Here is a 15,841-nt window from a genome sequence, read left to right on the forward strand (position 1 = left end):
CCTGATCAGGTCGGCAGGAGAAAGCAGAGGTAGAAGCTGAGTCTTTTGGAATAGGCCCTGAAGATGCAGTGACCACACTTGTGGGTGAGAGTCACTGAGCTTACTAATGGTATACTGCAGTGCTTAGAAGCAAAAGGCTGAGGGCAGCCGTTGGCCATTATTCTCTTAGATATGGGACTGTGGCTTCATTTTTAGATAGCTGAGAGGTTTTGAGTTGCATACAGTGAAACAGTGCCTTGTGCTTAGTGCCGGGTGACAGTAAAGAGGTGCAGTTGTGCCAACCAGTTTTTGATTTGCAGAGATCTTCTGAACTGCTACTGGGACTGGCAACCTTCATCCACACCACTAGACGAGAGGAACAGAGCAGTGAGAAGAAGACAGTTCATGGTCAATCAATCAATTGCTTGATTCAAATGTTGGAATCTGGCATTTAGTACTAATATTTTGCAAAGAGTCCCACTATGTAGGAGTACTCCTGATAGACCCTGAACATTGTTGATGCAACTCCCTGTGCAGCCGTGTACACAAAATGATCCAGACCCCTCCTCAAATGTCTGCTTTTAGTTGGGACATGACACCTCAAAGTTCCGACTCTACCAGATCAAATCTGAGAGCAAGAGATGTGTCAGGGTTGAAGCTTGAACACTACTAACTGTAGCATTAATCCCGACATGTGTTCTCTTCTATATCAGTGGCCTGCATGACTCTTGCCTGTGGGAGTACCAGAGAAAATGTTTGTTCTTGGCTCTCCTCAGTGCAAGTGCTGCTTAAAACTGTGGTTGTTCATAGCTGCCCCCGTTGTGCTGTAGCATGTCACTAAAAATAGTTACTTAAAACATTTAGGCCCTCATTTTAAGAATGGCGGTAAATGCCGCCTACCGCCGCGGTGACAGCCACCAAAAGACAGTTGCCGCGACTAACATCCGTCCACCAAATTATGACCACAGCCGGATTTCCGCCACAAAAAGGCTAGAAATCCGGCTGTGGCCATCCTGGCGGACGGTGTTGAGGTGGCGCTGCAACTACCAGCAGCGCCACGCCAGTGGACCGCCACCAGCCGTATTATGGCAGATAATACGACCTGGCGGTGTTCTGCTGGCAGGCGCTGCTGGCGGTAGCAGCACCCTATTCAGCCCCCTGCCGGAAGACCCCCTGGATGCAGGAAAGTTGGGTTTCCGACAGGGGTGGGGGGTGTTGTGTGTTTGTGTGGGGGTGTTTACATGAATGTATGAGTGTGTGCATGAATGCAAATGTGTGTGTAGTGTTGTTTGCCTGTGTGTGGGTGCATGTGTGAGAATGTGTCTATGAATGGAAATGTGAATGCGTGTCTGCATGTCAGTGGGAATGTGTGTACGGATGTGTGCATGAATGAATGGATGCATGCATGTATGAATGCGTGTATGCCTGTGTGGTGTGTGCCTGCGAGTGTGCGTGTATTGGAAGGGATTGGAAGGGGGAGTGTGGATGGAGGGGGGAGTGGGAGGCTTCTGGGGAGTGTTGGGGGGTGGGTGGGCCTCCTACCAGTGTCAGGGAAGGAATTCCCTGTCACTGGTAGGGCCTATCGCCATGGTTTTTTTGGCGTTATAAATGCCACCGGCGGTACAGTAGCGGCCGCCGGGTTGGATATTGTTATCTCCGGCCCCGGCAGCTGCTACCGCCATGGCGGTCAGTGTGGTTTATTGGCGGGTTGGCATCAGCCAACCTGCCAATGTCATAATGTGGCAGTATGTACCGCCTGCCTGTTGGCAGTACTACCGCCACATTTACACCGACCCCCTAAGTGTGGAAATGTTATTAATCAGTTTTACATTGTGCGCCTTGCCCCTGCAGGAGTATTGCCACAATGTGTTATTGTGCAGGACTCCTCTGCACCACCAAAGGGCCAATACAAAATCAATTGGTATGCATGACTGCTTCATTAGTGGGTGTTGCAAAATATATTTAATGTTTGTGATTCCAAACTGGTAGATTATACGTATGAACATTTGGTGACACTAAATGTTGTTAATATGAGTGACTCCCACCTTGGAATGTCACAAAGAATTGTTGGTGTGTGCGTGTGGAACCCCCATCTAACCCATGGGATTGCGTTTTCGAATTATTGGACTGCCAGCAAATACAAAACATGATTGTATCTTTTCTAGATGTTAAACTCAGATCTCCAGTACAGATTGTGGCATTCTCTCGTTTTCAAGATTTAAAGGGGTCATGATCAAAATTGTTTATCACCTGGCCACCATCACTATGATTCAAGGGATAATTTAGAGTTGTGCAGAGAGGATACTCCATTGCAACAGTGACAGAGTTCCCCCTCCCCCAAACCCATTATCCGTCCACCTGATTTAGAGGTGGGTGAACCTTAAGTATGCCGATGTCAGAGCCTACTCAGTCTGCATCACTAACATACTCCTCTGACAGCCCATCGGAGAATAGGCTACCAGAGGTTAACACCACCTGCCCTATTAGAATGGACAGCATTATGTACTCATTTCTGTCTGTCAACGCCAAGTCTCAGTGAAGGACAGTAAAAAAAAAAAAAAAATGACTCCCACACCATGGGAGAAAACTCCCAGTGTGGGAGTCATTAGTATTTCTTTTTTCAAAAACAACTTCCCCATTTGGGAGCTTGTTTTTGAAAAATGAAAAACTTTGCAAAACTTTGACAAACTTAGATCCTGTTGATGGAGTAGCATGCCACACTTTTGCATTGACAGGAACCACCATCACAGCAGTTTCTGTCATTGTTAAGAGCTGTCTTTGAGGCTGACGAACTCTAGATTTTGGAAACGGGATGTCCATCAGGATAAAAGAGTATATTACTGCATTACCCTGACAACATTATTCAGTCTGCCCAAATCTAAATCAAGCCCTTAGAATACAGGGTTGTTTAGAACTACTATTAACGTTTAAAATACTGCTTGCAGATATCGCCACTCTCCAGCTTAGGTTACACTACCTACCACTTGAAAAGAGCTCATACTCTGAGTCAGAGCTGATATGCAGACTCTGTTTCTGTTGCTCTCTTTATGTGGAACTGATTTGGCTTGATCTATAAAAGCAACAGAGAGTCTTCTATAGTGTTCAGCCAAAACACCATTGGTAGCATTAAAATATATTCTAATGGTATACTTGCAAGGAGACAGCTTAGGCAATATAACCGCTGATACACCTAGCACAAGATTCTGAAGGAACATACTGATGGCAATATGGCCCAGTCTGACGGTCCAAGTACACTGAGGAGCCCAGGTTACGGCAGTCTGTTGGCTTGGCTTTGGCCCTGAAAATGCAACGCCTCAAATCGATGGTAATGAAGCTAATGAAGTATACTCCTTGCAGACCAGGTCTGGCCTGATCTGAGATTCTAACAGTCAAGCAGATGGCCACGGAGCTCATGAATGTGTACTTTGTGAAGTCTCCAAGATTATCGCCTCATTCAGACTGCACTGGAACTCATGCAATTCTGATAATTTTAGACCAGATTCTGATCTTCCTTCATATTCTAAGACTCATCAGTATTTTTGAGGGACGTGTGGTCCAAGGAGACCACCCTGGTTATCTGTGAGATTGTAGAGCTCATGCAGATGACTGTGGCGCTGAGGAATGTGTGTTCTTCGTAGGTCAAGTCCTTATCTTCCCTAATATGCTGAAAGCCCTGAGCCACTCCTCTCGTTTCTGGATTCAGAAGATGCAAGTGCATATTTTACTAAAAGTTTTGTTATCTATTTGCTTCTGTGTGCCCTTCTCACAGGATGAGCTGGAGGCAGTGATGTTGAAGGCTGAGCAGGAGAAAAAGATCCACGAGGAGAATGATCTAAAGGCCGCTCACTTGTTGGACATGCGAGGGGCCAGGATCCAAAGGCTGGAAGGTAGAAATTGGTGCAATACTAAACGTATGAGAAGTCATCTCAGAAATTCTGTGCATTTACTATGAACAATCTTCTCCATGCTTTTGTGCACATGCATAAAAGGTTTCCGGAGTTCTCATGCACACATACATATTACATACCAAATGTCAAACATGTTGATAAGGATGACCCTATTCTTCAAAGTACAAATATAAATGGTCCACTTTTTGCTTCTACACAATTATACGATGTGTCCACTGAGTGTGTCAAAAAGGATGTTTAATGAACTTCCTCTGTGCTGCTTTTCACATGTACATGAGTTATTCTATGGGCTCTTCCACACCTATATAAGGTTACAAGTACACGCCAGTGTCACTTACTCTAAACTCTATCTCTTTATCTATTTATGTGACTTTATGTGAGTGGTCCACTGAAACCTACAAAGTATTTTCTTTGAAAAATAGTCGCTGACACTGCATGCCCATCATTTATGACACCACACAGCACTTCCCACCTCTCAAGGCACCGATCTCAGTCCTCACCTGCAAAGGACTCATATTGATGCAGTTTATAAGGAGGAGCTGTCAGGCGTATTACCGCTCCCACCCACCACCACAATTACAATTGGAGCGGAGTGCTCTGCAGGTGAAAGCTTCTTAAATTAGCCTCCTAATGGTACACTTTCAGTATAGTTGCCACCTAAGATGTGAGGTCCATTTTTAAAAGGACATTTCACAAAAACAAATTCCTGTTCTGTGTGACTCATCCCCCCCCGTACACTCCCCTTCTCTCTTTTCCCCCTGTTCACCTGAAACAGTGACTGAACGCTGCTGGAAAGACCATACTACCTTTACATTGTTTAATACAAGCGTAATTCCATTTTTCCTAGGGCAAGCACGCTGTATGTATTGTTATGCTTCATCCTCTGACCAGGTTGCCTAAACATTCTGATCACACAGTGCTTCACCTGCCCGAGGCCCCCGTCTCAGCCCTCACCTCCCTATTTAGTCTTTCTTTCCAGGGCGTCCAAACTGTGAGTCCTAGTTATTGGTGTATGGTCAAGGGTGTTTTTCTTGCTTGGCTCTGTTCAGCCTTGGAAAGGGCCTTGGTCCTATAACTCTGCAATCCTCCCCTCCCCAGCTCATTCCTCTGTACCTTTAGTGGTTGGGCTCCTATCATTTTTTTTATTCATTATTATTTATTTGCCTTTTGAATTGCATAAATTCATCGGCAAGAACAATACAAGAATACAGGTAATAAACACATTGAAAAAATTGAAGTATTAAAACAGCATAAACAATACATAGGGGGTCATTACGACCCTGGCGGAACAAGTCCGCCAGGGCCGTGGGACGCGGTGGCACCGCCGACAGGCCGGCGGTGCCCCGCGGGGCATTCTGACCGCGGCGGCTCAGCCGCGGTCAGAGAAGGGAAACCGGCGGTCTCCCGCCGGTTTCCCGCTGCCCCAAAGGAATCCTCCAAGCCGGCGCAGCATGCTGCGCCGGCATGGGGATTCCGACTCCCCCTCCCGCCATCCAGTTCCTGGCGGTTCTCCCGCCGGGAACCGGATGGCGGGAGGGGGAGTCGCGGGGCCCCTGGGGGCCCCTGCCGTGCCCATGCCTATGGCATGGGCACGGCAGGGGCCCCCGTAAGAGGGCCCCTAAAAGTATTTCAGTGTCTGCAAAGCAGACACTGAAATACGCGACGGGTGCAACTGCACCCGTCGCACCTTCCCACTCCGCCGGCTCTATTACGAGCCGGCGTCATCGTGGGAAGGGAGTTTTCCCCTGGGCTGGCGGGCGGTCTTGTGAAGACCGCCCGCCAGCCCAGGGGAAAACTCGGAATACCCTCCGCGGTCTTACGACCGCGGAGCGGTATTTCGGAGGGGGGAAGCCTGGCGGGCGGCCTCCGCCGCCCGCCAGGCTCGGAATGAGGGCCATAGTGGCAAAAGCAAAGTAGACAAATCATATCCCGAAAGTGTTTTAAACCTATATTCGCCTATCTTTGCAAAAATCGCAAATTTTCAGAGATAAAAATATAAGATATGTTGATTAGTAAAAACTATGGAAAAAGCTATGCAACAATTAGGGAGATTGTACAATAGCTCTGGTTGTTAAAAACAATAATTGCTAATTAGTCCCAATTCAAGCGTTCCCTAGATCTGAACATTATTTATCCAATACATTTTCTTCATATAAAGCAGGCCGCTTGCAGGAGGCTCAACACAGGAAGCACTATCATTGAGTTTGCATCAGTTTTGCAAATTCCGAAAGCCTCCCAATAGTGTCTGGTCTCCAGTTTTAGGCGAAGTGGTTTGATTTATTTGATTCGTGAGATTTGGACGCTGGGATAAAAATAGAACGTGCTTGGCGTTTTCATGGCCTGCATTGCCCACAAGGTATTTGCCATTACTTGCTGCAGGGTTAGATCAGGGGTTCGTAAAAGAAGTTAAAGGAAGGCTACCCATTTTTACCTGAATGTAAAGCTTCCTTGAAATCGGAGTGTGCAGAAAATCAAGACATTCCTCGAAATGATGGTCCATATTAAAATTCAGAAAGGAATTGGTTAAGCTCCCAAAAGAAGATCTACCTATGCTTGTCTGCTGTAATGTTTGCCAAAAGGTCTTTTTTTACTGGCAAGAATGCACTTGAGGTGATTGTCCTTGAGTCGGACCAAAACGACCTATCCCTAGTTAAATTACCAAACTCTGTATATATAAGTTCACCTTCCGGGCCACTGGGGACCCTGGCATAGGTATCTATATGTAGGTGTATAATGATCGTTAAAGGATCAGGGGGAATACCCATAACGGATAAAACCTGTCACAGCTTAGCCCCTGGTACCAAATCGAACACAGCACATTTTCCACCTGCTCAGATGAAAGAGAAAAAACTTGATCGACAGTGCGTACATTTTGTTGGAAAACGGCTTGGAGTTCGGTTAAGATGACATTTTCAGACATCCAGGCCATAAGTTTATCCAAAACTTGTTTGCAAAAGATTTTCTGCAAGTTATCTATTGAGCTGATCGGGCAGTAGTTGCCTGACACGATGTGAGATCCCTTCTTAAAAATGGGGACTAGCTCAGTGCACTTCTGGGATCGGACCTCCCTAAAGGATCGCGTTACTTAAGATGTTAATATATGACAACCACAAGTCAGGGTTAGAGCGATATAGGTCAGTTGGTATTTTATTGGGCGGGAACCTTTCATGCTTTCTGGGAGTTAAAGGCTGCTTTGGTGTCAGCTATAGAAAAGGAAAGGGTTTGTTTGGTGCAGTTTGAAGGGTTATGGTGAGAAATGGAAGAGGGCAGGTGGAAGCACCTTACTTTGCGAGAATACAGTGCTCCAAAGTGGATCTCCCCCTCACTGGATAACACATAAGACTCTGGCTCTTTGTGCCCCATCTTGCCCTCGTGCGAAAGCAGGTGCCAGAAGAGCTTGAACTCCTTACCCTTGGCCACTCCAAGGAATTTATCCATAATTGATTTGTCCCAATCCTTCTAGGTAGCCCGATTTGTTATTCTGTAGCAATTTCTAGCTTCTCTTATAATTCCACTGTCACCCACCCAACAGCTCTTGTAAGATCTTGTTTCTTGAGTAGACAGTTTGCGTCAAACCACTCATTCATTTTCAGTTTGCTAGTTTTCCAGCACCCGTCTTTAACAAAAGGCCCTCAGATATTCTCAAATAGTGCATTATGTAATTCCAGGATGCTGCTAGGACTGGGCGTGTGGGTTTGGAAGAGTTCAAGGGCAATGGTGTTAGCCAAGATAGAATTTAGCGCTGCACCATTAGATTCAAGTATAGACCATCTAACAGTCTGCATGTTGTTACATAAGATGAAATAATCACCTCCCATTATGATTGATTTATTTTTCTTAACACTTTAAAAGTTGATCCAGGAAACGCAATGGGGGAGATTCTCTGGTGCTACTAATAGTTCTATTATATACATTGACCAGCAGTAAATCTTTACCGTTACACAGAGCTACATTCAAAGTCAATGTATCCTGGCATGAACAATGAATCACTTTGACCAAGCTCTGGATAGAGGTTTCCACCCATATGCGCAGCTCCCCCACTGAGAAGCCCACCGTGGTAGTATTTGTCATGACTTGGAAAAATCTTTACCGATTCCTAAATGCATGAGTAGTCATGCAAGTTTCCTGGAAAAACATATATTGAAGCCATTGATAAAGAGGCTTCAATCACTTTCAGATAGTCACATTCCAGGTTAACTGGGCTTGAAAGTTAAAGGACATTTGTTGGCCAAGATCGTTATGTTGGCCAAAGGTATGTCCTATGTGATCCATGATTTTTTTAGAGGAAACAAAACTTTCTGGGTGAGTAGAGTAGGTACTAGAAGAATGGTTGGCAGGAGCTGTAGGGCCATTTTGATGCATTCGATATCAAGCCTCAGTGGCAATGGTCTCAGTCGAGAGGAGATGAGGCTTCAGGTTACTCTCTTTAGTGCCAGAAAGATAAAAAACAAGAGTTTTGCAGCTTTTGGGGCATTTGAAGAATTGTTGTGGGAGTCATTGACTTGTACATGGATTGTCTTCTGTATTAAGATGTAATGTTGGCAGTTGGATGTCCTCCCTTCCCAGAGGGGCTGCCAGAGAAGGGCTAGTTGAAAGGGCAGATTTAAATTGAATCTCTGACACTAGAGGAAGGTCAGATTTAAGACGAGGAGAGAGATGCCCATTTGCTATGGCGGCACAGGACAAAGTAATTTTAACGTAGTCCCAATTAGTACCTGGGATAGGGTGGCATTTCACACTCACTATATTTTCCGGATTACTGATTACCAGTGCCTAACACTCCTAATCAAGTGGTTTACTTTGCTAATGAGTGATTCTGTGTTTTCAAGAGATGGTGAGTCCTATTTAACTTAGACATTTACCATGTGAAACGTGCTGTTGGCAGAATCGAGAGGATAGGGTATTTGTTTGAGAGAAGGCGAGTCTTGGAAAGGAAGCATCCTTTGTAGCTCACAATGAAAGTTCCTAGAAGAACAGGATGGTTTAGTGGCACTAGCTGTTTCGAGAATTCTGTAACATGTTTCTATCACTAGGGCCTGGCTCTCTTGAGGATCTTAAAAAGTTTCTTCTGGAAATATTGGGCTCAGATGTAAATCTATTGGCATGTCCCTAAATCAAGAAGTTTGATGACCATAGACCTGAGGTCAGTTATCTCCGACTGCAAATGCTGCATTGAGATATTGCTTTGTCCAGGAAAAGCAGCAGGAGCGGCATATGCCGCAGGCTCAGTTTGTATTTGCATGTCTCTCAGAGATAGCTTGTCTATGGAGCAGAGCAGATAATCTATTGCTTCAAGTGGTACATATGTATTGCTGCACGTGACCTGCGGAGCTCCTGACAAGGCTGGTTCAGCAGCATTAGTGGAGCTGAAATTACCACAGTTGGAGGAGGTTTTCTCCCGATGAGCTAACTCCGGCGTTCTCCTATGTTCAAAAGTGTCTGCTAACTTCTGTTGCCGCAAAGCTCCTTTGCAGTGGGCCGTGGTTTGTCTCCCAGTAATGATTCCACTTCCTCTATTAGATTATTTATGTTATTGACAGCACAGTTCTCTGCCATATGTTTAGTTGCCCTACTGTGCCCCTTTTCCCCTTGTGGAAAAAGTGGGACTTTGCTCTTGTCTATTTTTCGAGAGGGCCGTCAACCAGGGAAATATTCAACACCTTTCTTATAAGGCAAGAGATCTCAGTGAAGCTGCTACAAAATCTGGCAAGGCTGAGCATACATCCAAGATTAAGCAGCATGAAGAGAGTTTAAGTCCCTTACCTGTTGTTAGAAATAGGGTCTCTAGTTGGCAGTGGTTTCCACCCTGTCCAAGTAGGAACTCTCACTCTAATCTGGGTAAGGGAGTCACACAGCTAGGATAACCCCTGCTCACAAGCTTATCTCATGGGCAATAACATATTTGTACACACACAGTAACACAGTGAAAACACTACAAAAGGATTTCACCCCAGTTTTACAAAATTTCCAATATTTATCTGAATAAATCAAGACCAAAATGACAAAAATCCAACATACACAAGCAAAGATACACATTTTTAAATATTAAATCTCAGTAAAACGCTTAGAAACACAATTGCTCCAACTGGGGCTATCATGACGTCGTTGACGGAATCGCTCCCAACAGTTCGACGCCACTCACAAGGGAATGCAGGTCAGTCACGGAGTCACACAGACACCAGGCATGGTACCTTTGAAAACAATGAGGAAGCAAAGATGTTGCACGGAGTTGGGGAGGTGAGGCGTCACTGGAGCCAGTGCGGAGTCGGTTCCTTACTGCTACCGGGGTTGTGATGTGTCAGTTCCTTACGGTTGCAAGGGAGGTGATGCAGCATCAGGGGTCAGATGTCAGTTCCTTACGATCTGACAGGGTGTTTGAATCCAGCAGGTCAAGACGTGAGGCATCGAAATCACAGTGTCGTGATCACACCCTGGGGCCCCAGGTGCTGCGGTGGAGTTGGGTGTCACTGACGTAGGTGACACTTCACTCGGGACTCACACTGTGGCAGGACTTCAGAGGCGTTGCATTGGTCATTGCACTCAGCGGAGACTACTGCTCCGATACAGGCAGCGGCACGGAGTAGGAGAGCAGCGCCGGTTCTGAAGTTGCTCTGGAGTCAATGTACCTGGTTTCTTCTTGGTTACACCAGCACTCTCTCTCAAGGGACCAGGAACTGGATTTGGCACCACTTGGTGAGTCAGGACTCTCAGCAAGAGAGACCAGGTGCTGGCAGGGGAAGCCTTTGATGTCCCTGAAACTTCTAATAGGAGGCAAACTCAGTCCAAACCCTTGGAGAAGCTTTGGAAGCAGGATGTATAAAGCAAAGTCCAGTCCTCTCACTCCCAGGACAGAAGCAGCAGGCCAGCACAACAAAGCAACAGGCAGAGTGGCAGTCCCTCCTACGACATCTAGCTCTTTAACCTGGCAGAATGTCTTCAGTCCAGAAGTGTTCTGAAGTTGTGGTCTCAGAGGTCTAATACTTATAATCTTTTTTGCCTTTGAAGTAGGCAAACTTCAAAATAAAGTATTTGTAGTGCACAAGACCCTGCCTTTCATGCCCTGGCCCCTGACCCACTCCAGAGTGTTGGAGACTGCTGTGAGCAAGGACAAGCACAGCCCTATTCAGGTGTAAGTGTCAGCTCCTCCCACCACTCTAGCCCGGGCAGACCCATTAGGAAATGCAGGATATACCTCAGTGACTGTCTTGAGTGAATTCACAAACAGTCCAACTGTCACCCTGACCCAGATGTGTATTCCACAGAGAGGCAGAGGCACGGAAAATGCCCACTTTCTAAAAGTGGCATTTTCAAATTTACAGTTTAAAAAACAACTTCACCAAAAGGTGCATTTTTGAATTGGGAGTTCAGAGACCCCAAACTCCATGGGCCCTATTCACAAAGGTAAACTTAGACGTTTGGTCTAAACTTAGACCAAATGTCTAAGTTTACAACTTTGGGAATTCACAAAGGGCGTTTATGAGTAGTATCTTTAGGTTTGCACTCAGGACGGATCTCCGCCCCGAGTGCAGACCTAAAGATACTACTGGTAAATGCCCTTCGTGAATTCCCAAAGTCGTATAAGTCGCATACTTAGACGTTTGGTTTAAGTTTGGATCAAACATCTAAGTTTACCTTTGTGAATTGAGCCCCTTAGCTCTACCTGCTCACAGTGGGAAATTACACTTTCAAGGCATTCCCCATGTTAACCTATTGGAGAGATAGGCCTTAGATTAGTGGAAAGCGAATTTAGCAGTATTTCAGAACATGTAAAACACACAAGTACATGTCCTACTGTATAAATATGCTGCACCCTGCCCATGGGGCTGCCTTGGATCTACCTTAGGAGTGACTTACATGTAGTAAAAGGGAAGGTTTGGGTCTGGCAAGTGGATGACCAAAATGGCAGTTTAAAACTGTACACACAGACACTGCAATGGCAGGTCTGAGGCATGTTTACAGTGCTTTTCATGTAGTAGTAGCATTTGATTTACAGGCACTGGGAACACATGATGCACTATACTAGGGACGTACTAGTAAACCAGATATGTATTTATCAGTAGTGGTAAAGTGCCCAGAGTCCTAAAACCAGCAAAAACAAAATGCAGCATAGGACCAAAAACTGGAGGTCAGAAACAAAATGTTTGAGGATAACCCTGAATAAAGGGCCATTTCCATCACCTTTTCAGTAGAGAATAACTGGGAGACTTTAAAGCTCAACGGGCTAAGAGGGGTGGCCCAGTCCAGCCTCTTTCAGTCTATGATGGTCAAAGATCGTCCCACTTTTGGCCCGGTCTTTGCCCGGGCATGCACCCGCGACACAGGGAGTTGAAAGTCTTTAAATACCCACCCAGCGCTGATGAGGAACACCTGCAGGCTCCCTGCCACAGTTTTGTCTGGGCAATGTAGTAAGAGGGCCCATGGGCTGGACTTCAGCAAGAAAGAACAGTCACTGTGATAGCAGGCCCCTCATGGGCCATGAGAGCCTACCGCGCTGCGGGGAGTTGAAATGTTTCAATACCGACCCAGCACTGATGAGGAACAGCTACACCACATTATGCCCTACATAGAATCTTCTGCTCATGAACAGCAGTCCTCATCACCCAATGATCATTTTAAAGGATGGACAACAGAGAGATGGCTGAGAATTCAGCGCCCCAAGTTGTAGAAGTCACTGAATCCAACCTGGAGGACATGGTCTTGTATGCAGTTCAGTAAAAATCTGAAAATCTGAAAATTGAACTGGTCTGGACTGGCCTTACCTGATCTCCTCTCAAATGACAAAAAGTGACTGAAGGAAATTGGACCAGGGTCCCTTGCACCGATTTGACTCTAACTCCCTCTTCTACTCAATAACTGACGCTTATCTCCAGGGCTCAAAAGTATCTAAAAAGGTGCATATCTTTATAAAACTCCAACATAAATAAGAGCATAAATAGATGAACAAACAGGAGCAAATGCTTCAGTGGCTGCATTTTCTGTGAGATCTGGGCCACTGTAGTTATGACCCAGAAATTGGGGTGCCGTATTTGACTGTGTTTTGTCTAGCACTTTCAACAAATGCTCTCCTTTTTGCCTGTCCTTTTCTGTGTAACAATCTAGGACCTGTTGAACCCTCAGAGGTTTGAGACAATCTTTCAACTTTAACAATTTCAGCTTTGCCTGGGAGCCATGCCTTAACAAGAATGGCACTTTTGTCACAGTGAATGGTGGCAATCCATTGCTCTGAACTATTCAATGCTCTCAAGGATTTGTTTCATACGTTTTAAGATTCAAGGTGAGATGCTTCTTCCCATTAGAATGTAAGGCACTACGTTTCTAAAAGTGTAAGTTATTTTACAGCACTTCCACCACTTCTTGGGAATATATCAAACTCCCAGAATTAGAAGAATAGTGTAAGATTACTGGATGACTGGTCACATTTTTAGGTCCCTATATAAGAGGAGTTAGTTGACTGTGTGTCAGATATTAAGTGGTGGTGAATGCCAGAGACTAAGGGCCGGATGTATCAATCTTCCCAATAGAGATTACCTGATTGCGTTTTTTTGCAAATCACAATTAGGTAATCGCTATTTGAATGTATGAAACTCCAGGAGTTTCATTTAGCAATTCCCAATGGCGCGCAAATCAACCTACCTCATTACTATTCATGAGGTAGGTCGCAATTTGTGACCCTTTGTTAATGGCTACAATCACAGGGAGGCTGGCCTGCTGGGCTCCTTAAAGGAAAACGGGATGCGTTTAAAAAAGAAAAATTAAAAGTTTTCTTTTCAATTTTTAACTGTAGACAGTGGTGGGTCCACTGCCTGCTCTTAAAAATGTTTTCACATGCATTCACAAAGGAGAAGAGGTCCCTTGGGGACCCCTTCTCGTTTGCGAATGGGTAACCACCTGCTTAACGTAGATGGTAAAATGCAAATGGTTTGCTACTGCATTTTGGTCACATAACATTCCTACATACGACTGCAATTCAATATAAGGAAGGGACCGTCTTGACATGCTCCTTCCTAATACCAAATCGGTATGCAGTTGCAATTCCAAATTGCGATTCGGTAAGAAGTTACCGAATCACAAATTGGGATTCATGCATACCAAAATGCATTCTTACAATCGCAAACGGCCCATTGGGCCATTTGCAAACGCAAAAATGCATAATACATCTGGCCCTAAGTGCTTAAACTCTGAAGCATATGTTTCTCAGACCAGCCCTCTGGGACTGGTGTTTCTGAAGTCTTCGTTGGATCTCTGAATGACGATTCCTCATAGAAATTCATCATTTTGACATACTGTTGAGGAATCAACCCCTTTGTAATGGAATGACTTGTGAGACAAAGTGCAATCAATTTTATTCCTTTCTTCAAGAGCAGTCAATGAAATGAGGACACTCCGAGAGAAATGTGTTTACCTTTAGGTGTTACTGGGAGGATGCAAATGTTTTCAAGTCTTGAGAAGCATCAGCTTTCGTATGTTGGATACTCAAATACCAAATAAAATACCGGTGAATAAACTAGTGAACGTAAACCCTGTGAAGGCAGCTAAGATAGATAAAACCTCTTATTGCTGAGTGAAACAGGACAATCTGGGTTGTCTTTGTTAGACTCCAAGTTTTCAATGCCTTTGTAGTGGTGAAGCAGGGACCCAGCGAGCTATACTGCCGTTGTCTCAGTCTACTATGAGCATGATATCCACAATGTATGCACTGTGTGATGTGTAATGCATCACATAGACCCCTTAAAACATTGACAGTTTTTCTCAATGCAACCGAATGGAAGAGAGAGTACATGATAAACAAAGGGGCATATTTACAAGCCCCTAGCGCCACCTTGCACCGCCATAGTGTCATTTTTTTTTTACACTAAGGCAGCGCTAAGGTGGCTTTCCCTCGCACCGTATTTAGAAAGTGCTGCAATGCTTTTCGACGCAGTGAGGCCTGAAAAAAAGGCGCAGTGAGATTTACATTTTACGGCGCCATTTTTTCCCATCATTTTTAACCCCTGCTCAGAGCAGGCGTTAAAATGATGCATCCATTTTAATCAATGGGCCTGCCTGTGCTTTGCTGCACAAGTGTCAAAAATGTTTATGCTAGTGCAGCCAAGCACCACAATAGTGGCACAAATTTTAACACTATTGACCTATCGAACGCCATGGTGAGCCCTATTGTAAATAGTGCACAACCATGGTATCGTTAGGTGGGGCAGGTGCGACACAAGAAAAGTGACGCACCCAAAAAGGTGTTAATAAGCAAGTTTCGGTCTCTTTTCACTAATGTCTGCAGTTCTTGCTTCATTGTGTCAACTTCAGAATAGGGTCATGGTTGCTAGAACAGGAGGGCTGAAATGTGCAATGTACAACACAGAATAACAAAATGGCAGCGCCTTTACAATATGTGTAAATTTTCAGTAATGCTAAGGCAATAGTGGGCTTTAAGCAGGTAGAAAATGAAATTGCAATTGTTGCTACAAACACAGTGGATATATTCTATTTTACGTTCTCCTCGTGTGGTAGTTATAAGTAAATTCATTTAACTAGAACATAAGGGGGAACATCTGTACAGTCAAAAGAAATGATTTTAAATAGACCTTGTATTAGTTTAGGCAATCTAGGAGCTGGTAGTAAGCGTTTTCTCATGTTAGGCTTTACAATGCTGGTAACACTGAATTTAAACTTTGAACTGTAGTAATATATGTGCATGTATGTTTATTAGTGCAGTTGTTACAAATAATGATTAATTATTTCAAATTTTTGCAACTGGCATGTTTTAGTCTCCCGTTTGTGCTACCACTCACACATACCCACACACATATTATCCTTAGTGCTCCCATTTAAATGTGAGAGATCTCCTCTGCACACCGCTAAATACATGTAAAATGCCTTTTCAACATACATACCTAAAAGGGATTATTTAATTAATATATGCATATATATGTGAAGTCTCCTTAATCTTCCTTCTTAGTAGG

At 44.6% G+C, this 15,841-nt stretch overlaps 1 protein-coding gene across 1 annotated transcript in view; it reads left to right on the plus strand.

Moving 5' to 3' along the window:
* The window catches only part of RPGRIP1 (RPGR interacting protein 1), a 224,866-nt gene that overhangs the window by 113,445 nt on the left and 95,580 nt on the right, over nucleotides 1-15,841 (plus strand). The window contains exon 14 of the mRNA XM_069242083.1: nucleotides 3,749-3,866. Coding sequence (XP_069098184.1) covers nucleotides 3,749-3,866 — 118 coding nt within the window. The remainder of the gene's footprint in view (nucleotides 1-3,748; nucleotides 3,867-15,841) is intronic.

Source organism: Pleurodeles waltl, chromosome 6, assembly GCF_031143425.1.
Source record: "Pleurodeles waltl isolate 20211129_DDA chromosome 6, aPleWal1.hap1.20221129, whole genome shotgun sequence".
NCBI classification, from domain to species: Eukaryota; Metazoa; Chordata; class Amphibia; order Caudata; family Salamandridae; genus Pleurodeles; species Pleurodeles waltl.